We start from the raw sequence: 23,211 nt of genomic DNA, 5'->3' as shown, positions 1-23,211 counted from the left end.
TAAATGACGTGAAAAAAATGATAAATTAAGTTTTTGCTGTATTTTAGTAAAAGTAAGAATCTTCAAACATTAGGTCTGTATATTAAGAGATACAGAATGACAACTAAAAAAAACTACAATAAAGTAGTAACAGGTGGAGGGAAAGGGGAAATAAAATGATTAATCAATAATTGGGAGAAGTTTGTCCGTTTTCTATGCTTTAAGAAAAAAAATTTAATTAAATTTTTGTATCGTTGTCATTGATATTGTTAATGGTTTTAGCTCCGTTGTCAACGTTGTTGCTAACGCCCCCCATAGCAGGCCGCTGATTGGTCCGCACAGAAAGCTCCGCCCCGTGTTCCTGCTTCCTGTCACAGCAGCCGTGTTTCACCCATAGACTGTAAATAAGATACGGTCCATGATTTTACCATTTTAACCGGAGTTTTAACAAACCGCGGGGCTGTGTTCAATTAAAACGACACTTCTGCTTCAGGATAACAGGTTGAGGTCGCTTGCCGCAACGATTTGAACTTACTGAAGCTGAAAAGCTGCTCTCTCCCCCGCCTTCAGGCAAACAGTAGAAGGGAGCAGACAGATACATTGTTTTGGACGGACGGCTAACTTCAGTGTAGAAGAAAAAGACCAGAAAAAGCCTTAAAAACGTTTCGATTAGACGTTAGTGGTGAAAATGGTGACTTTCTCTGCGGCAGTAAGACCCCTGGTTGGTCATCTTCAGCGACAGCTCGTCAGACACGGGAAGAGTCACCGACTTACACCCGTCAGAAGATGCAACCTCACGGCGTGTTCAAGCAAATTTGTGCTGTCCCAAAGTGAGTACATGCCATGTGCTGTTAACCTTTGTGCTATAGCCTGGTTGTGCCATTCATTGTATTTATAAAGCCTTTCATTGTGTGTCACATAACAGCAGTAAATGGTCACATTTTGTTGTGGAAACCACAGCTAAAAGCTCGGACTGGATTCTGCCCTCCACTGGATGTGGATCCATCACTTTTGTGTTTATTTAGCTGAATCCAGTCGCCAGGTTTTACACACCAGTATTGATACCCTTTATTTCTCACTGGTGGGTCATTTGAAGCCCTTTGATCTACAGTTGTGCTCATATTTATTCATACCCTTTCATTAAGGAAGGAAAAAAACCAGCTGCCTGTAAAATAAGCTGAAACTGATTAAAGTAATAATAAATAAAAAATTTTATGAGAATCATTACATTATTTTCTAATTCTGGTTCAATAGAAATATATTTTTTAAAAAGTAAACAAATAAGATAATTTATTACATATTACATCACTCATAAAGTAATATTTAGTTGAACAATCCTTTAATGTCAGTCAGGTGTTTTCTGTTCCTCTCAGTCAGACTTCTGCACCTGTTGACAGGTATTTTGTCCCACTGTTCAACAGAAAAGTGCTCTAAATTTGTCCAGGACCAATTTGTTTGTTTTTCTTTCTTAAACTTAATTAAATGAAAGAACAGTGTCTTATACTACTAATTTATCTTTTTGCAAAGTTTTTGTTATTGTTCCTTTTTTAAGTCTCCAGTTATTTGAGAGACTGTTGTAAATTCAGCCTTTTTTTTAATGAAAGGGGATGAATAAGTAACTGTCACTACCTGGTTGTTAGTTATTACATATCTGCAATGGAAATGAACTTTTCTTCTTATAAACTCTTCATTCAACCTTCATTTATACAGCTTTGCTTTGTCTTTGGTTTCAATGCATTTGCAGATCCTTTGAGCAAAACAAATGATTGGTTTAGATTATTTCATTACTAGATCATTTAGTAAAGTTGCTAAGCATTTATTGCAACCTTATGGATAAAGTCATCAACCCTGGTTTTAGTCTCGGGACTTTTGAACACACCCATGCTGGTCTGACAAGTCTAAACAACTTCTTCACACCCATCAACCTCAGCGTAGTTTTGTCCAACAAGCTCAACGCAAACATGGAAAAACATTCAGAAGCAGGACAACTGTCGTGTTACCGCAAGGGTTTCATTTTTTAACCACAACAATAAAAGGTTTATGTTTAACTTTAACAACTGTGATGTGCTTGTCCAAAGCATAATGAAAGGACTTGTTGGGTTTGGTTTTTTGAAGTGATAGACTTGTTTTTTTGTTTGTTTTTAAGCCTTTTTGATCACAGTATATTTATGTATGAAGAGATATTTCTGTTTTCTCCACATCTAGCACAAAAAAGCTGGAATGCTGCTGAAACGAAAGCATACCAGGTTTAGAGGCATTGACGTTTGTATTCTCAGAGCTTATCCTCTTTTTTCTGACAGGTTAAACTTTTTTATCTTTTAGGAACCAGTTGGTTTTCCACCACTGACCCACCAGAACCACACAGCTGCAGGGAATCAGTTTATCCCCTGGGATCCACCTGTGGTCCCTGTGAGCTACTGTCCTGCAGGTTTTAGATGTTTCCGTCCTGTAACAGATTATTCATACCAACAGGCTTGTGCAGAACTTTTTTTTTCTGGTGAGGTTTGTTGTTGGAAACATCTAAAAACTGCAGGGCAGTAGTTCTGGAGACCTGGATGTGGAGATTTGAGGTGTTTCTTGTTTTTCCTGTGAATTGGGATCTCCTGACCAGTCTTGATAGTCAGCAGTGTTTTAAACAGTAGCATTTGTCAACATTGGCTCATATTATGCAAGTTAATTATGTTGTTTTGAGTGGGAAGAAAAAGACATCAGCTTGCTAAATAAGCACTCAACATTGTTTTTATGAGAGTCATCTGTAAATGCTGCAAAATAAAGAGAGAGAAAAAATAGTTTAGAAGCACAATTGTTCACAATAAAACTCTCAAATGTTTTTTTTAAATATAAAAATGCATGTAGAAAGTCAACCCTTTTAATCACAAAAAACATGCAAACATATTCTTTTGAGGACGATCAGATCAGGTTGCTCCTGATTTGACATTACCATTAATTAAATCTAATTTGCCTCTCCCTGAGCCGTCACCTTATCGTGGTGGAGGGGTTTGTGCGTCCCGAAGATCCTAGCAGCTATGTTGTCGGGGGCTTTATGCCCCTGGTAGGGTCACCCATGGCAAACAGGTGTCTAGGGGAGGGACCAGACCAAGCACGGCTCATAGACCCCTATGACGATGACAAACCTGGGCATAAATGTTCCCTTGCCGGGACGCGGGTTACCGGGACCCCCCTCTGGAGCCAGGCCTGGAGGCGGGGTACGAGAGCGAGCGTCTGGTGGCCGGGCCTTCGCCCATGGGGCCCGGTCGGGCTCAGCCCGAAAGGGTTACATGGGCCCCACCTCCCGTGGGCTCACCATCTGCGGGAGGAGCCGTAGGGGTCAGGTGCAATGTGAGCTGGGCGGCAGCAAGGGGCGGGGACCCTGGCGGTCCGATCCCCGGCTGCAGAAGCTGGCTCTAGGGACGTGGAACGTCACCTCTCTGGTGGGGAAGGAGCCTGAGCTTGTGCGCGAGGTTGAGCGGTTCCGACTAGAAATAGTTGGACTCACCTCGACGCATGGCTTGGGCTCTGGAACCAGAACCCTCGAGAGGGGCTGGACCTTCTTCCACTCTGGAGTTGCTCATGGTGAGAGGCGCCGAGCAGGTGTGGGCATTCTCATCAGCCCCCAGCTTGGTGCCTGCACATTGGGGTTTACCCCGGTGGATGAAAGGGTAGTTTCCCTCCGCCTCCGGGTGGGGGGACGGGTCCTGACTGTTGTCTGTGCTTATGCGCCGAACAGCAGTTCAGAGTACCCACCCTTTCTGGGGTCCTTGGAGGGAGTGCTGGAGGGTGCTCCTTCTGGGGACTCCATTGTTCTGCTGGGGGACTTCAATGCTCACGTGGGCAATGACAGTGAGACCTGGAGGGGAGTGATTGGGAGGCATGGTCCCCCCCCTCTGAACCCAAATGGTGTTTTGTTATTGGACTTCTGTGCTCGTCATGGATTGTCTATAACGAACACCATGTTCCAGCATAAGAGTGTCCATATGTACACCTGGCATCAGGATTCCCTGGGCCGCAGTTCAATGATCGACTTTGTAGTCGTATCATCGGACCTGCGGCCACATGCCTTGGACACTCGGGTGAAGAGGGGGGCGGAGCTGTCAACTGATCACCACCTGGTGGTGAGTTGGCTCAGATGGTGGGGGAGGAAGCCGGTCAGAGCTGGCAGGCCCAAACGTGTTGTGAGGGTCTGCTGGGAACGTCTGGCTGAGTCCCCTGTCAGAGCGAGCTTCAACTCCCACCTTCAGCAGAGCTTCGAACATGTCCCGGGTGAGGCGGGGGACATTGAGTCCGAATGGGCTGTGTTCCGTGCCTCTATTGCTGAGGCGGCCGGCCGGAGCTGTGGCTGCAAGGTCGTTGGTGCCTGTCGTGGCGGTAATCCCAGGACTCGTTGGTGGATACCAGCAGTGAGGGATGCCGTCAAGCTGAAGAAGGAGTCCTATCGGGCCTTCTTGGCCTGTGGGACTCTGGAGGCAGCTGATGGGTACCGACGGGCTAAGCGGCATGCGGCTTCGGCCGTTGCCGAGGCAAAAACTCGGGCATGGGAGGAGTTCGGCGAGGCCATGGAGAAAGACTTCCGGACGGCTTCGAGGAGATTCTGGTCCGCCATCCGGCGGCTCAGGAGGGGGAAGCAGTGCTCCGTCAATACTGTGTACAGTGGAGATGGGGAGCTGCTGACCTCAACTCGGGACGTTGTGGGTCGGTGGAGGGAATACTTCGAAGACCTCCTCAATCCTACCAACACGGCTTCCCATGAGGGAGCAGAGCTGATGGACTCAGGGGTGGACTCTCCTATCTCTGGGGCTGAAGTCGCTGAGGTGGTCAAAAAGCTCCTTGGCGGCAAGGCCCCGGGGGTGGATGAGGTCCGCCCGGAGTTCCTTAAGGCTCTGGATGCTGTGGGGCTGTCCTGGCTGACACGCGTCTGCAGCATCGCGTGGACATCGGGGGCAGTACCGCTGGATTGGCAGACTGGGGTGGTGGTCCCCCTTTTTAAGAAGGGGGACCGGAGGGTGTGTTCCAATTACAGGGGAATCACACTCCTCAGCCTCCCTGGTAAGGTCTATTCAGGGGTCCTGGAGAGGAGGGTCCGCCGGATAGTCGAATCCCGGATTGAGGAGGAGCAGTGTGGTTTTCGTCCTGGTCGCGGAACAGTGGACCAGCTCTATACCCTCTCTGGGGTCCTGGAGGGGGCATGGGAGTTTGCCCAACCAGTCTACATGTGCTTTGTGGACCTGGAGAAGGCATTCGACCGTGTCCCCCGGGGGCTCCTGTGGGGGGTACTCCGGGAGTATGGGGTACCGGACCCCCTTGTACGAGCTGTCCGGTCCCTGTACGACAGGTGTCAGAGCTTGGTCCGCATTGCCGGTAGTAAGTCGGATTCGTTTCCGGTGAGGGTTGGACTCCGCCAAGGCTGCCCTTTATCACCGATTCTGTTCATAACTTATATGGACAGAATTTCTAGGCGCAGCCGAGGTGTTGAGGGGATCCGGCTTGGTGGCCTCAGGATTGGGTCCCTGCTTTTTGCGGATGACGTGGTCCTGTTGGCTTCGTCTGGTCGTGATCTCCAGCTCTCGCTTGAGCGATTCGCGGCCGAGTGTGAAGCGGCTGGGATGCGAATCAGCACCTCCAAATCTGGGACCATGGTCCTCAGCCGGAATAGGGTGGATTGTCCTCTCCGGGTTGGGGGTGAGGTCCTGCCTCAAGTGGAGGAGTTTAAATATCTCGGGGTCTTGTTCACGAGTGAGGGAAGGATGGAGCGTGAGATCGACAGACGGATCGGCGTCTGCAGTAATGCGGGCTCTGCGCCGGTCTGTCGTGGTGAAGAAGGAGCTGAGCCAGAAGGCGAAGCTCTCGATTTATCAGTCGATCTACGTTCCTACCCTCACCTATGGTCATGAGCTGTGGGTCGTGACCGAAAGAACGAGATCTCGTATACAGGCGGCTGAAATGAGTTTCCTCCGCAGGGTGGCCGGGCTCTCCCTTAGAGATAGGGTGAGGAGCTCGGTCATCCGGGAGGGGCTCAGAGTAGAGCCGCTGCTCCTTCGCATCGAGAGGAACCAGTTGAGGTGGCTCGGGCATCTGGTCAGGATGCCTCCTGGACGCCTCCCTGGTGAGGTGTTCCAGGCACGTCCCTCGGGGAGGAGACCCCGGGGAAGACCCAGGACACGCTGGAGGGATTACATCTCTCGGCTGGCCTGGGAACGCCTCGGGATCCCCCCCGCAGAGTTGGCAAATGTGGCTGGGGAGAGGGAAGTCTGGGCTTCCCTGCTTAGGCTGCTGCCCCCGCGACCCGACCCCGGATAAGCGGCAGAAGATGGATGGATGGATGGATGGATAAATCTAATTTGTTGAAAGGTTGACAATAATTTCTGGCTCAGTATTGTCAGTATAGGTCTCTTAACTACATGGTAGTCATGGTGATGTGGTTTTGTTTAATGAAAATGTGATATATAGTGGTGTTATTATGGATCACCACTGTGGATTTGCCATATAGAGTGTCTGAATAAACACCACATTTTGTTGTTGAATTGGAAATTTCCTTGACGGGAGATAAATGCCTTAAAGACCTCTGTAGCTCACTTCCCGTTCATGTGAAAATGTTGGTAATATAAGGAATATAGTTCAGAAGAATCAGTGACCTAGCAGAGTTTTAAGGGTTAATCAGCGAGGTCTGTGTGTGTGCGACCTTTGCTGCCGCTCTGACTTCCCACCCATATTAAAACAGTCTTTTTTTAGTTGTTTGGTTCTGTCTTTGTTCTATTTTAAACAAATAGTCTAGCCACTACACCAGATTTTTTAATAATAAAAGCTTTTTAAGTGGTAAGAGCTTGTTTGTATAGCAGGAGTTTTTTTAAAAAAATTTTACAGTTAAAACCATAAGAACTAGGTCCAATTCAGGCACTGGTTCCAAACAAGCACTGGAACTGTTTTAATTGAGAAGAAAAAAAAACAAAACTTTCTTGGGTCGGGTAGATCCTGACCTTGGTCTCAAACAGTAAGATACATACCGTACCTGACAGTCTGAGCTCAGGGGATGAAACTGTTTCCTTTTCATGCAAAAAGTTTCAGTTTTCTCTGCAGAAGTTTGAAGACTTTGCTCTCTTTAGATGATCCAAAGGCTGGAACTGTTTCTTTCAGTGAAACATGAAAGAAACTATTTGTTTCAGCACACTAACAGTGAGCAAGATGACTGAACAGTAAATAGACTTTTTAATAAATGTTGTGTTAAAGCTATTTGGTTCATTTAAATCAACAAGACTTTTCTAATTTAGAGATGCATTTGTCGTTTCCAGTTTGTTTTGGACCAGTATTCATTTATTTATTTTCAGTTTTAGTATTGCTCGATGGGAAAACCTATTAGTGGGAGTGCAGTAGGACAGCTTTTGTTGGATTTTTTTTTTTTATTTGGTTGCTTTCTTTCCCAGTAGCCAGTGAGAATATGAGAGTATCACCTGCCATACCACGTTCAATGAAAACATGGTGGATGTTTATGTTGGGATCGAGCCTGTGGTTGACTTTTCTCTGTCCATACATGATGCTCTAACTTTAGCAATAACAAGACCTTATCAGGAGCGCTGGAGGGACACAGGACCACAAACCTGAGTAGTGAAAATGACCCATGCACGTATATGCAAGCCTTTGTAAGCAGTTATTGTGTGACCATGCAAAAACACACTCAGGCTATCAACTCCCCCAGGTGGAGCCGTTGAAATGCGATAAAGATGAAGGTCACCTCCCAGTCAGACCTGTTCAGCTCGGCTCTCAGTGGAAACCTTAAGCCCCGTTCTGGATGAATGAAGAGGAAACGAGAGAGTTGTCTTTGTGCCTCTTTTATGTAGCTCTTAGTTTAGGCCGAGAAGGAAGCAATCTTTTAATCTTTTCCTTCTTTTTTTTTTTTTAGTTGTTTTTGAATCAAAAGAGTTCTTTTTTTTTTCTTCTTTAGGTTGTTTTTATGAACATAAAAGCCAAAAGCAGGAGGTCTGAAAAGCGAGCAGAGTTTTGGGTAATTAGAAGTCGGGGCCGCTGACAGACGCTGGCCTGGGCTGGCTGTGTGACTGACCAGAGGTCCCAGTTCGTTTGTCCTGCTGTGGAGGCGAGCTGGGGGCGTGCCAGGACATTCCGTGTGTCACTTTCTGTACAGCCAACCCACTTCTCTCTTATTTAGGTATTTCCTTCATGAAAAAAATAGCAAGAAGGAAGTACAAATGCTCACTTACACATTTTTTTCAATCAGTCTTTAGTCAGAGCTAAAGGAAGAAGGATTGATTATCCTTTCTTTGTACTCACAGTGGAGTTCATGATTAGTTTTTTTGTTATTTTTTCTTGAAAATGGACCGTGTGTACATGCAGGAAGCAGCAGAGTACAACATGAAAAGTAGGTGTCAGCAGTTTTTCCTCTTATTTGCACAGGAGAACGGAAACTGTGACTATCATGGCTTTAAAAATGGAAAATCTGACTTTTCTCATTGGCTTTCTTCCTATCCTTCTTCTCCTCTCTCCTCCTCACACCTCCAGTGCATCCCATGTGGCAGGGACCCCTTGCGGTACCAGGCGGCGATCGTCAGTCTCCTATCGACATTGTCGTAAGAAAAAGCGTCTTCGACTCCGAGCTGAAGCCTCTGGTGACCAGTTACGACCCAAAGACCTGCCAACAAATCTGGAACAACGGTTATTCCTTTCTAGTGGAGTATGACGACACAACAGACAAATCCAGTAAGTACTTTCTAGTAATTCTGATGATGAACACAGATAAGTTATATTTGCTGCTTTGAATCACCAAAAAGGAATCTAGAAAGTTAAAAAGAAGTTTATTCCCAGCAGGTTCCTTATTGGGAAACACGAAACTGGGAGCTGTAGTTTCCCTTTAAATCTTTTCAGTGCATTGAGAGGAAATCTCAGCATGGAGAATGCATGTTTTGATCTACATAAGAGGATTATCTCCTCCTCCAGCACCACACTTAAAGAGCCCAGTGTATGTAGTCAAATCCAGTCATCAATCCTACACTCAGAGCGCCACATGCAGTAGGTGACCGTCATGTGACCGTCATGTGACTTGTGTCCAACACAGTCTGACTTTAAAGACCGTTTTGGGTTAATAACCAAAAACCTTGCAACTCCCCAAACCACAACAACTCCACTGTGAAGCTCGTTCTGGAAGTGTCACAAGCTCAGCTTACTGTGATGGTAAGGCAACAAAAATAAGCATATAACCACGAAATTATGGGTGATGTATACCTAGAAGCAATGTTTTCATCTTGGCATGGGATCAGGCACTTCATGAGCTTGAAGCTCATTTTTAAAGACAAAACATGCAGAGGTTTATAGCAAAGGTGGAGGCTTGATGAGTTTTCTGGCTACAATGAGCAGTTTATGACAACAGGTCATCGTTGAATAGAGGGATTGTTGTCTCTCCCCAAAGTATTTCTTCCAAGTTTCTATGTTAGTGTTTTACTTGACAAACCTGTTTAACAGACCTTTTTGTGGGAAACAAACCATAATATCTAGAAAAAATATATACAAGTGGATTTGTGTTGCATTAATTCACATGTTCTGTACCTTTCTGCAGCACTTAAAGGAGGCCCCCTGCAAGACAAATTCAGACTATGTCAGTTCCACTTCCACTGGGGTGAGACAAACGCTTGGGGGTCAGAGCATACCGTGGACCGGAACCTGTTCCCTGCAGAGGTACCGTGGCAGTCCTGAGTCACGTTAACACTCACACACACACACACACACACACACACACACACACACACACACACACACACACACACACACACACACACACACACACACACACACACACACACACACACACACCTGTAAATGTATCACCATTGTGATATAATTCTCTGTGATGGACTGGTGACCTGTCTGGGATGTACCTGCCTTCCACCCAGTGACTGCTAGGATACGCTCCAGCTCCCCCGTTATCCTTATTGGACTAAGCCAGGCCTCTTCAAATGACATGCGGCCCAGAACCAACTTCTATGTGGCCCAGCTTATGTAAAAGAATAAAGATATTAATCAAGAAACTTCAGTCATTCCTCATTAAGTAGCCTACAATCCTACAGTTGTGCAGACCATGAATGCAACACTTGGTTGCCTAGCAACATTAACCTCAGCGCATTTTGTTGTGTTTTGAAGTTGTAAGAGTAGCGCTAGCGCTAGCAAACATGTCGTTCTTTGTCCCAAAACGCAAAATTGACAACAAAAACCACAGATTTAACTCCATCTGGACTGATAAGTATTTATTTTGCCGTCACATTCGAGCGCCAAACCGATGTGTTTAATATGCAGTGAGTGTGTGGCGGTGTTTAAAGATTATACTGTGAGGAAGTTTTAACCACATCGAGAAGTTTGGTTTGATATGACCTTTTTATGTTAAAAGTTAGGAGAAAAATAGGCTCTGACTGGAATTTTTATTATTCTGTTTTGTGAATATGCCCTTGTCATAAATCTAAATGTATTTTTTTTATTTATCTATTAATTTATTTTTACTGATTTATTTTCCCTTACTTTATTTCTCTGAGCATTTTTATATTTGTAAATCTGTCCCACCTGAACATCGAACAGAGTAGCCCTGGACTAAGCGGTTCAGAAAATGATATTTATCTTTTATTGTCGTGATGTGTGTTTTTTTTTTTTTTTAATGAAATGGTCTGATTCTTTTAATAATTACAAACTTCTATGTCAGTGAAATTTAAGGGGAAAACTAAATGTTTTTTTTTTAGCAGTTAGATAATATACGAGTGCAGAACGGAGGATGTGGCAGGTTTGACAAGACTTTTTCCAATCTTTAGTTTCACATCGTGGCTGTTCATATGACATTAAAAATACGCAGAAGTGCAGCGTTATGGGCTGCCGTCTGTTGGCGCCAAATCACAACAGAATTCATTTCAGGCTCGCTTTTCCTCTTGAACAGGCTCACACTTTTGTCTTTTTATAAAAATATAAATAACTAAACAGTCGTTTACTTGACTTACATGACAGCATGGTTAGAAAACCAACTGAAAATCAGATAAAATGTTAGTTTTTTGTTTTTTTTAGATTCTCAGGCAGGTGATGATGGAAACAGCGAGGAGTGTTTCTCCTGATCTGGTGATTCACAGGAACGCTCACAGCTTAACAAACTCAATCTGCTGTCATTGCAAATGGATCCGATATCCTCTGAAGGTTTTACCGACGTCAACGTGTCACCTGAAATCTGAACTGTAAGAACATTTAGAGCGACTCCACTGAACGAAACGGTCTTCATGCGGACATTTATGGGAAAATTGATCTGTGTAAAACAATGTGACTTCACAGCTGATTAGATTTAAATGATTTAGTCATGATCAGAGGCGCCTTATTGACACAGTACCTGGAACGGCCACAGATTCCATAAATACATGATTGATCAGAGCGGATTTTAAAGTTGCTGAATTAACATCCTGTTTGTTAAGCCTGTGTTTGAGTTACATGTATGAAACTGAAGAGTTAAGACCCCCCATTCATGGATGGATCATGGATAGAATAATGTTGGATTGGATTCTTCATTTAGGGATTTAGTGTATTATTGAAGAAAAATGCTAAAACATATTTACATTTTGCATCATTGTGCACTGTCTAACATAGAATAATGTACATGACTTATATTAACTGAATAAGTTACCATCCGTCAGTATGTGACAAAGAAACTACACATAAAAACCAACATGTGGTGAATAGAAGTGATGCTTTTGTTACAGATTTAGCTCATTAGAGCAGAAGGTTGTTTCTGCTCTGTAATATTCAGCTGAACTTGTCGAATCCTAAAATTATCCTTAAACACATATATTATATTTATAGTCAGGAAAGATTGGAAGCTTTTACATGGTTGGATGTAATATATGGGTTAAACAGACTCCTGTTTGACAGATAATCACAATTTTTATTTTAGAAGTTTGACCCTTTACTTGAAGTTCTTTTATTAAGATTGTGTAAAATCTTTAAATGTCTGCTGGTAGACAACCCTAACCTGAAATGCCAACACTGCTGACATGCACATTGTCTTTATTCATGCGGGAATCAACGTTGGGAAGGGTTATAATGTCTTTCCTGTTGGTCCTGTTGGCTTCTCTGAAAACAAACCTTGGCTTTCCTGCTTGTGGATTAATGTTGCACCTCAAGCGCTAAATACAATAATCAAAGGTGTGTGAATGTGTAACTAAGCCTCTTATACACCGTGAAATGGAAAATTTCAAGAGATTATAAATATTTGTTCAGTCTAAAATATAAAAAACAGTTTTTAAGAATTAATGTGTAAATGCTAAGAGGGTTGTGTCTTTACAGTCAAACAAAGGAAGCATTGTACATAGAAGTGTAATGTTGGCTTCAGTCCCCACACGGACAGGTTTTTAAGAGTTAAACTAAGAAACGAGGAAGAATGGAAACAATCAAGATGTTGTTTAATCAGCAAATGTTGACTTAGGTTGCAGTCTTTTTCTCTGATAATGTGTTTTTCTTGAGTTGGTTGCAAAATATTTTCCGTGTATTTAATGACAACACACTGCTAACTTGTCTGTTATGAAGCTGGTTTGAGCCGAGCTGCCAGAGACTCGCTGCCGATTCTTCATTTCTATTTATACGACTGAAGTCAAACATAGGAGGCATGTTTGTCCTTCAGCGGGCTGGTTTTCAGAGCGGCACAGTTTGTCTTGCCTCTTGTTTGACTGCAGAAGTTGTTCCATTACGTTCAGATGCTCTTATGCAACAGCAGGTTCCAGTGATCTCCTGTGTGTGTGTGTGTGTGTGTGTGTGTGTGTGTGAGTGAGTGTGTGTGTGTACACTGTTTGCCAAGGCCTCGTCAGTCGAGTCGGGATTGTGTCCGTGCCGTGGTTCTCATCACTTGACAGTTTGCTTATGAAGCTGTGGATCAAGTTACAAATCTGATTCATGCAAGACATCAATCAAAAGAAGGAGAGATATTAGATAGACTCAGTTTTCAGACACTTTGCAGTCACACACATTTAATTCAATTCAATTCAGCTTTATTTGTACAGCGCCACTTTACAACAATGTTGTCACAGGGCGCTTTACATGCACATCGTTTCAAGCCATTTCATACATATCCTATAACAGAAACCAACTGATTGCATCAAGTCATGACTTCAGTCCAATCCCCCATCCTGAGCTGCACATGGCGACAGTGGGAAGGAAAAAACTCCCCTTTAACAGGAAGAAAACCTCCGGCAGAACCCGGCTCAGGGAGGGCAGCCATCTGCCTCGACTGGTTGGGGTGGAGAGGACAGGAAAGACAGATCAACATGTACAACTGCACTTATTCAGGAAGACCTGCGGAAAAAAGGAGAAATAAGTTAGAGACGGCAGTATTGGCATATATTTATTATTAATATATTAGAGAAATAGAGCGAGGTACCTCTCAGTGCATCAGGTAACATCCCCATTGCTACATAAGTAATGGATGGCTAGACTACCCATAACTATAAGAGCAATGAGCATAACCTGGACAGTTGGGTCCTGTACATGCAGACTCCAACTCAGGAGATGCTCATATCCTCAGTATAAAACTGAATGGTGATGTTTCTGATGATTTGTGTGTCCTCAGCTCCACTTGGTCCACTGGAACTCTGATAAGTACAGTCTGTTTGAAGAGGCTGTGATGGAAGATAACGGACTGGCTGTTATTGGAGTTTTTCTGAAGGTACACACTCTTTTCTGTGTCATAATTACACAAAAAGCCCACTTATCAGTGGATACTGACGTGTCTCCGTCTACCTTTGATCAGCTTTCAGCAGGTTGTGGGAGATAGTGTTGTATACATGACAGTGTCAGCTGACTGTGACTAAAAGTAAGATTAACATTTAATCCTTGTGTAGGTGGGGAAGAGACACGAGGGCCTGCAGAAGCTGGTTGATGCTCTGCCTGCAATCAGACACAAGGTTGGTATCATTTAAATTATTCTCTGTGCTCTAATAAAACCTAAATAAACCAATCTCCAAGGTGTAACACATTATTAATGTTGAGAAAGTTGCTCCCTCTAGTGGTTTGGATGTGCATCACACTGACCACAATAAAGAAGCCTTTTATATGTGAACTGAAATAAAATCAAACCATTCACTTAAAGTTACTTCAAATCTAAATAATTGTTTATTTTTTGCAACCAAAAAGCTTCTGATAGGAAAAAAAAAAACAACACTTTATCAGGTAAATCTGTACTTACTGGCAAGTAATCATCAACAGAACAGTTCATAAAACAGGCAAACATAATCATCTAAATCAGTGGTTCTTTTACATTATGTCTCACCTCAGAAGATATTTGGTCTTCAAGCATCACTTTGATGACTGGCGATAAAATATAATTAAAGAAATGTCCAGTTTTCCATCAGGTTCTCTGCGGACAGAAGCCGCTCAGTTCCAAGTAAAAATACCGTGTGTTTCTAAGTGACGGCAGAAACAGCAACGCCCGGCCGTTCATGATTTAATCAAATATTTATTTCACTAACAAACATAAATAATCATACCTCCAGTTGAACATGGACCAATAACATCAAGCAAAAACTGGGAGATGGTTTCAGATGGGAGCTTCCCAGTGACGTCACTGGAAAGCTGCTCTACATGTGTAGGTGGCCTCCTTTTCTTTTTGTTACGACACGATGAAAATGTCATCTGATCGGTGTGATCACAGGTCCGAGGAGACATTCTCAGCACTCTCAGACAGGAACAGTGAGAATATTTTGCACTTAAACTAATTTAAAGTTGAGCATCAGGTTCGTATCGGTAGAACCTGCAACCAGTGAACCTCACGAGCACAATGCTCATATATATGTGTGTTAACACAGACTTGGTTCAATAGATGTGAGCTTCAGTTTCACGTTTGACTCCCCATCAGTCCTTCTGTGTTTCATCTTTATATCTAGTTAGTGTTTTAACGTTGACCTGTCCAGACTGCAGATTGCTGAAGCCGAGCACAAAACATATTTCAGGTCAGTTTACTGTTGTGCCTCACCCTGTCAAATAAATAAAGCCAAAATGAAGCCTTAATCTCAAAGTATTGCAATTTACTGATCACGCAGAGTGTGAGGTCAGAGGCCTCGCATCTGTGATCATGCCAGCATTATAGATCATGTGACGTTTTGACAGCACTGTTATAAAAACCTGTGTTACCTTGAGCTGCTGTCAGTGTCTCATAAGTTAAGATCTGAACCGCTCTTCCACTTTTGAAAACCATGGAAACCAGAGGTATTATGATAGCTTTCATTTGATAATACAATATTTATCTGTAATTTACTGTTTAATCTGTAAATTGGTTGATATTTGAAAACGTAAACTGTGGAGTTTGACCACAAAATGAACATTTAATGCTAACAGAGTGTTTATAACATGTATGAAACAACATAATGCACAGGTGATTTCATGCATGTATAACTTTAGGACCTACAGAGAGAAGATGTAGAAGATTCAAGGTATTAAAGACTTTATTTGTCGCTGCGCAACATATGGTTGCATGGTGATTTTATAGAATTAGAGCTGTGGAGGCGTAAACAAAGAAGTTACAAAGAGAGCTACATTCATGTTAATATGAGGAAGACTTGGCAGTCGAATGGCCTGAGACTGTGTGAGGAAGATTTTTCTTTAACACACACAGGAGAGAAGATTAAAACGTTTTGCTTAAGGTTGGTTATTTTAAGTATCTTACTGGGCTATGAGCAGACACGTTCTGTCCTGCTTATTATTTCTTATTTATCTCTTACAATGTCTGGATGGTAAAGATAATGTGTGCTAATAATAATTAAATTACATTTGTTGCATTTTATGACATTTTATAGAAGTTGATGACACCTTATGATGGCTTTGGTGTTTAAATAATTTCCTGTACCAATCTAGTATAATTATAGTGTGATAAATTGTGATGATAAATTCTTGTTGCATTTATTATGAACTTTGTGGTGAAAACTTCATGTACTGTCTTTGTTTGGCTGTGTGCAGGACAGTGTGGTTGAGTTTACCCGATTTGACCCGGCCTGTCTGTTACCTACCAACATTGATGACTACTGGACGTACCACGGTTCTCTGACCACCCCCCCTCTCACTGAGTCTGTCACCTGGATCATCATGAAGCAGCACATAGAAGTCAGCCATGACCAGGTAGGTGCAGCGTGTTTGGTAGTTCATGTTGTTTTCATTTAGCTTCAAGCTGCTTTTAACATGAAAAATCAAAACACTGTTTTATTTAGAAAGGTGCTGCTTGATGGGAAAAATCCACAGAAATGAATCTGTAGCTTTTTTTTCACATTTGTTTTTCTAATCTTTCAGTCTCCACTCTAATCTGAACCAAACAGCACTCAGTCATTTCCTTAGCGTTTATTGAAGTGAAGAAGCTCTTATTATGGCTGCTTACATACTTACAGATCATTCTGTCGTGCGACGACATATCCAGAAGGAAGAATAAGACCATTTTCCAACCAAGGGGTGGTAGAAATTCACATTTTCATTTATTTTAACACTGATCACTGCACAACTGCCAAGTTTTCCCTGGATAGACCGACCAGCCTGGAAGGCAGCACCTCCTTTATATATCATGAGGCACCACCCTCTCAGCCCAATAATCCAATCACCACACATGTCTGCAAAGAATCATCCAAGAAAATTAATCACAAAACAAGATTTTGAAAACAGCTCACTTTCCATAATTCAGCACACAAATTCATAATAAAAAAAAAAAAAATCATTTTAACATTCATATACTATTCAGTGTTCATCTTTATACCCCTAATCACTCCCCATCAATTATTCAGTGAAGAACAAGACCTGCCCATTCACACTCTGCAACAGCACTAACTGTCTGCAGGTCCTGTCAACGAGGAAAAACTGTCTTAGGAAAGGAATGACTGACATTACTGAAAATACAAACATAAAAAAAGAATGTTTGGTAAACATAAGTATAAACAGGGGAAGCACTTCAAAACTTAAGGAAATAGTGCCTCCTAACACATTAATTTGGAAACTATCAATAAGAAACAACAAAACACCTTTCAGACTTCGTTTTCGCCTTCATTACCTTTAGCCAGTGATGTTTTGCTGCCCCCATGTGGTAAAAAAAATCAGCGCAGCTTTAAGTGTGTAAAGTGTGTGTGAAAAGGCCGTATGGTTCACACTCAGTTCTTTCTGTGTGGATCTTACATGTTGGCATATCTTCTATCTGGGATATCTTTGGGATATATCTGATTTTAGACTGAGTGAGCCTGAGTGATGGTCTGGTTTGTGGTGGACCGGAACCCCGTTCTGGGTGTACCTGCTGCCTGATAACAGCTGACACTTGCTCCAGTCCCTCTGTTGCCTTGAGTTGCATTAAGTGTGTATAAAATATGGATGGAGAGAGGTGTGTGAGGCCCTTTGAGACAACATTTTAGGGGATTGTGTGGACACTTTGGGTCAGGCCTTTTCCTGTTGGTGGTCCCAGATGTGCTTCACAGCAGGCAACTTTCCACTGGGATCGGGTTATCGCAGCCAGAAATCCAAAACAGGAGGTTGGGGACGGGGTTATGTCGTGTCTGTGGTGTGTAAGAAGCAGGATGTGTTGCAGAAACAACTGTGATAATGAACTGTTTTTATTGCAACACTTTGACAAGAACAGATGTAGCTGCTTGTTGTGTTGATATTGGTGTTGATTAGATCTGAGCTTCTTTACAACAAAGCAGTGTTCAGCAGAAAAGCGAAGGAAACTGTTTGCAACACACACACACACGCACACACACACACACACACACACACTCTTGCAAATAGACAAAGATTTCCTGCAGGTCCAGATCTAATACTCCAAGTCAACCAGCTTATGCAATGCATCTTCATTTGTTTCCAACCTTAACATTTATCTTCTGAGTAATTTTATTGGTATTTTGACATTCATTAAGCATGTTTCTGTGCCCTGCAGCATCCTCAGGTTAAGCGCGTATTCACACCTGGATAGTCCAATAATTCACAACATCCAGATAGATGAACTGACTGGTCTCCTTTTTCTATGATATGTTTATTAAAAATGTCTACAGAGTGTATATATACAAAGGGAAACAAGCGGAAAAGTCAACAACAAGGTACATAAAATCATTATTCACTCCATGAATCCTTAGATAGCAAGTTGTTTAGTCAGAATACAACATGTTACCTTTTATAGCAGAGGTTATGTTGTCTCAGGTGCCTCCGGTAGATAAGTTGAGTCTTTGTTGTTAATATAGTTTATAAAACGGCCACACACCCTTCAAGGTGTCTTGTTTTTTTTTTTTTTTGGAGTATATGTGATATATAGCCAGTAGGGGTGGGAAAATCAAATCGAAAAATAAAAAGTCTGGATTTTTTTTTGCTTCACAATTTTAAAATAGATTTTTTTTAAACAAATAAACAAACAAATAAAAATAATCCATTATAAAATTTTTGTCATGTTTATTGTTTTTATTGATCTTTTTACTTGTCTTCTTGGGCATTACAGCAGCAGAATGATGGTGTGGTTTATTGAGTTGTTTTTTCCTCATTGAAGTCAAGAAAAATGACGAGCAAAAAAATAAGTTTTATACATTTATTTCGTTTTTAATCTACAGAAAATCAGCAATATCAAACAATTGTGAGAATTGCAATTTAAAGTGAATCTGCACCCAAAAAAATTGAATTGAATCGGGACAAAAGCATCTCATCACAGCCCTAACATCCTGGGGTAAGCGGAAAATTCATTGAGCCATTTTGCAGTGTTTGGTTTGCCCGTTTCAATCACTCTCTTCGCTAATGACGAGTTTTTTCACAGTAAATAAAGCATACTGTATAAGCCCAATATAAAAAGTTTTGGTCCCAGCACCAGTTAAACTGACTATATCTCCTGTAACTTATCTTTAAGTTCTCCCCAGAATTAATTAATTTCATTAAATAACCATAGACAATGAAACAAAGTTCCTCATCTTCTCCGCACCTGTTACAAAGATCTGAGATGAGCATATTGAATTTCAGTTTTTCAGGTGTGATGCACAGTTTCATTCGCTCATTAAATTGTAGCAGTTTTAGACGTGGATTTCCCATCTGTGTTTGGGCTGATGTACAGGCTTGTTTCATAGTTATTTCCTCCTGTAGGTCATCACTTTTTCAGGCACTGAGTTTAGAGATAGAAGATTCAGAGTAAGAAGAAGAAATCAGCAGCTCAGTGATCATACCTTCACCGCAGGGATTTTTTAAAATTAAAATAAACTTATTTATCAATGAAACACAGGAGAAAATCATCAGGAAAGAAAGACAAAAAGTAACATAGCAGGAAACAAGGCGAATCTACATTGAGTTTTACTTGCTTTAGAGCGCTCAGAGAAGAAGCAGGATGCTGAATGAGCCTTCGTTAGAGGGCGCCAGAGTTCAGTAGTGTTGCTACTAAAATAACCCAAAAGTAATGCAGAAATAACAGTAAGAGAGTGAAAGTAGATGATGTGAGTCAGAGACATGGTATCTATACTGATGATAATATAATGACAGCCAATAATAAATCCTTTTTGTCATTTTAGTGCCATTACAGTCCCAGTCCAGTTAGTTACAGTCTTAATGAGGTTTGAATTGTTTTAATAATTTCCTTGAGATGTATCTGAAAAAAGGTTTTAAATATTTAGAAAAAGATATGATGAATTTATCTGACAATCCAGATACATTTGCAAGCAGTTACAAACTTGCATATTTTAGCAAATAAATAAAGATTTTGTTCCGCCAACAACTTCAGGTCTTGGCTCTCGCATCTACGACTGAGGAAAGCAAGCGCCGCATCGCATTTATTCATAAGTGGGAAAACTATGCCATTCATTTATTTTTGATGGACTTCACAAAAATATGGCAAAAAATACAATCCTAATTCTCATTAGATTATCAGATAAGCAGTACAACTCCCCCCTTAGCTGTGGGGTCCCACATGGGTCCACTGTAGGGCCACTCCTGTTTTCTTTACATGTGTTACCTCTGAGGTCTGTATGTAACAACCAGGATATTTCTTGTCATGTATCATATGTAATCTTTTTACTTTGAACTTTGAACATAAATTGAGCTATTTTTAACTGAACCAAGTCACAAAATTTGATGCAACGTACTTTCAAAAATAAATTATTTGTATGATCCATATAACCTGCATGATTGATAACTCATATGGCTGTTTTTGTAGAATAACTAGTCTTTGCAAAGTAGCCTTAAAGGTGGCCCCCCAGACTTCCACACAATAATAGAAATATGGTAATATTTCCACTGAGGTTCTCCTCCCAGCTCCTCCTGGAGGATCTTCCAGGCTTAAATCTAGAGTTTGGAACAGTTTCCCTCATCACATCAGAGCTGCTCAGTCACTCAGGATCCAGTTCTTTATCCCAGCTTTTAAACACATTTGACTTGAACACTTACTATCATTTTGTTTTCATTGTTTTACTATTAAAATGTTTCTTTTCCCTGCGCTTCAGACAAGAAAGGTTTCTGTAAATGTTCTAAATAAACCTGAACTAGCGTGGCGAGTCATCGGCTGACTTCTCTCCCTCCCTCTTCCTTCAGCTGGCCGTCTTCCGGAGCCTTCTGTTCACATCAGCTGAGGAGGAGGTGCAGAAGAGCATGGTGAACAACTTCCGCGTGCAGCAGCCTCTGCGAGGCCGCACCGTCCGCTCCTCCTTCACTCCCTTCCTGCAGGAGGTGCCGTCTGCTGAAGGCGACAAGCACAACCACTGACCCTGCTGGAGTCCCAGTAAACGGCACAATGCTGCTCCTTCACGTCTGAAGCTGTTACAAGCAGGACAAAGCTTCCTGACAGGAGCTTTGTGCTGATTTTAATTTTAATTTTCATGAAAATCATCCTTTTTTTTTTAAAAAAAAAAAACGGGGAATAGTTTTACACAGAGGATGTAAGAAGCTGATATTCTTTCTTCTCTCGGATTTTGGTTTGATTGTTTCAGACCAGTTACCAATAAGGGATGGTTAGTGCTGGGAGGGAAATGATATAAATCATATTTATTGTGCATTTACAGTTCGTTGAGTTGTGTGTGTGTGAGTTTTCACCCGCAGCTTTCAGGCCCTGAGCTGCAGGTAGAAACTGAACCGCAGATGCTCTGCGCTCCTCAAGGTGGTGCTTTTCTCCTCAGGAGGAGGCGGGAGCCGCTGCCAGTTTACAGCACACCGCTCGAGAGATTTTAACAAGTTGTCATGGAGATGTTTCTCCAGGAAAATATCCACCGTATTTTCTGATCATCGCATTTTGTTTTCATTTTGATTTCAGACCACAGAGATAAACTGAATGTTTTCTTTATGTTACAGAGAGATTATCTTTCATACGGTACGTCTGACATTCAGAAAAACTAGTTTCATTCAAACATCTTTTACTTTAAATAGAGTTAAAAAACAAAACAAAACAACAACTAAATTTTGCCTTGATTTTCCTGGTAATAGAAACTGTTACCGTAGCACATGCGTGTATTTTAAGAATATTCTTACTGGAGGTAAAAACCACATTTCTCCTCCATTCTGCTGTCTTGTAGTAGTCTGACGCACCACAACCTCAGTGCCTTAGATGTTCCTCAGGGGATGGGAAGCATCTCCGTTCCTCCTCATGTACAGAGGCTGGTCAGGCCAGAGTTACAGCTCAGCTGGTGTTTACTTTCATCCTCACTTCATTCATCTTGTTTCATGCAGTCGGGTCGATGCCACGGCATCGTAGAGGAATTCACCGATCAAACTTCCAGCTCCGCTAGAATCCGGCTTCATCCGTTTGTCTGCTGTAGTTTCCATCTGCTTGTAAAAGATAATGAAATGAATATGAAGAAACAGATTTAAAGTTGTGTTTAGAAGGTTTTTAATGTTAGTTTTAGTTTAAGATTCGTGAAAACGCACAAAAGGAACTTCCTTAACCAACAACTGACCACAATGTCTGCAGCATTTCACTGACTACAGACGTTTGTTTGCTGTATATAGAACCGCTTTAATTCTTTCCAGTAAATCACACTAAGCTCTATCTTCCAGCGACAGATGAATACTTTATAATTCAGAGTGAGTTTGAGTCACGTAGCACGCGCAGTGGTACAGACTGCAGCGTTGTTGGAAAGGTAAAGTTTGCGGGAGAGGAGGCAGATAAACAGACTTATCTGCTCTGCTTTTCCAGGCGTAATGAGATGAGCTGTGGTCAGGAAGTCGGACCTCTTGCAGGGGCTTGCTCCTCTAACGCAGTCGTTTTGAGGTAGAAGCGAGAGGTCACGGCTGTCTTTATAATCCCTCTCTAACAATGCAGCTATCCAAACGGTCCCTCCTGTTCACCGCCAAGCCCACATGAGGCGTAAAAAGGCTGCTCTGCCTCCCCAGCAGGTCGTCCATCAGCTCGCCCCGGCTGCTCTGACTGAACATACATGAAGTTCGCAGAGTGATGGTAACGTGGAGCGAAGGCAGCGGAGTAGCTAGAAAAACACTGAGGGGGCCAAAGGGGGCAGAAGAGATGTGAGCATGTTGTTGAAGTGGAATTCAGTGAGGTGTGCTTGTTTTTTCTGCCTTCACATGTTTTACTATCATGAAGACGAGGAATCCAGAGTTGCCTTCATCTTGTACGTTTGTGTTCAGTTGATACACGAGTCACCTGCCTTCATTTTTCACAACATTTGATCCATTTTTTGTACTTTTTCTGCCTTTTAAAAAAAAAAAAAAAAAAAAAATTATAGTGCTATTAAGATCAATATGATTCAATGCAAATGTTCAATAAATGCTAAATGTTTGTCTAAATAGCATTTTCTGTTCAAGTAGGGCTTATTAAAATCAGTTTACTTTGTTATTTAGTAGAAGAAAATGAACTAAATTGATGATGTATCACAGTCACACGTGCTGATATGATGTGCATCACTGTTTGTCTTGTAATGACAGTCATCCTGCTGGGTTTTCATCATGTTTGTCCTTCCTGGCCTGCTGTAGCTCAGTGTTTTAGCAGGTGTACGCTGTGTATACTGTACACTGTACCCAGCGCATATTTTAACTGTTTGTTTGTACAGTGTGCAGCCTACATTCCTGCCCTGCAGGAACCCGCTGGGCCCCTTTTCCCTCCCAGCATGCTTTGCTCCACCTGGATGGCTTCTTGGACATCCCTAATCCAGCGGAGGGGCCCTCCTGCTCCTCTAGGGAAGGATTGTAAACCACCTCTTATTGACATGAATGATCTTTATTTTTGTTTGTTTAGAGAAAGAGACACTAATATCTGATGTATAATAAAGCAATATGTGATCAGAAATAAAAGAAGTG

General features: G+C 42.1%; 1 protein-coding gene across 2 annotated transcripts; it reads left to right on the top strand.

Annotated features, from left to right (window-relative positions):
* Positions 1–383: 383 nt before the first annotated feature.
* ca5a (carbonic anhydrase Va) lies at positions 384–23,156 on the top strand. Of its 2 annotated transcripts, none has more exons than XM_079255537.1 (7): positions 384–809; positions 8,485–8,682; positions 9,536–9,654; positions 13,559–13,654; positions 13,830–13,892; positions 15,940–16,098; positions 20,500–23,156. In XM_079255537.1, the coding sequence occupies exons 1-7, from the start codon at positions 668–670 to the stop codon at positions 20,668–20,670; spliced, it is 948 nt and encodes a 315-aa protein (XP_079111663.1). In that variant the 5' UTR covers positions 384–667; the 3' UTR covers positions 20,671–23,156. The 2 variants fall into 2 exon arrangements, with proteins under 2 accessions (XP_079111663.1, XP_079111664.1); XM_079255538.1 differs by lacking the exon at positions 384–809 and adding an exon at positions 8,215–8,344.
* Positions 23,157–23,211: the final 55 nt, after the last annotated feature.

Source organism: Telmatherina bonti (genome assembly GCF_933228915.1).
Source record: "Telmatherina bonti genome assembly, chromosome: 2".
Classification (NCBI taxonomy): Eukaryota; Metazoa; Chordata; class Actinopteri; order Atheriniformes; family Telmatherinidae; genus Telmatherina; species Telmatherina bonti.
The sequence above is the reverse complement of the archived record's forward strand: the minus strand, read 5'-3'. Positions and strand labels throughout refer to the sequence as shown.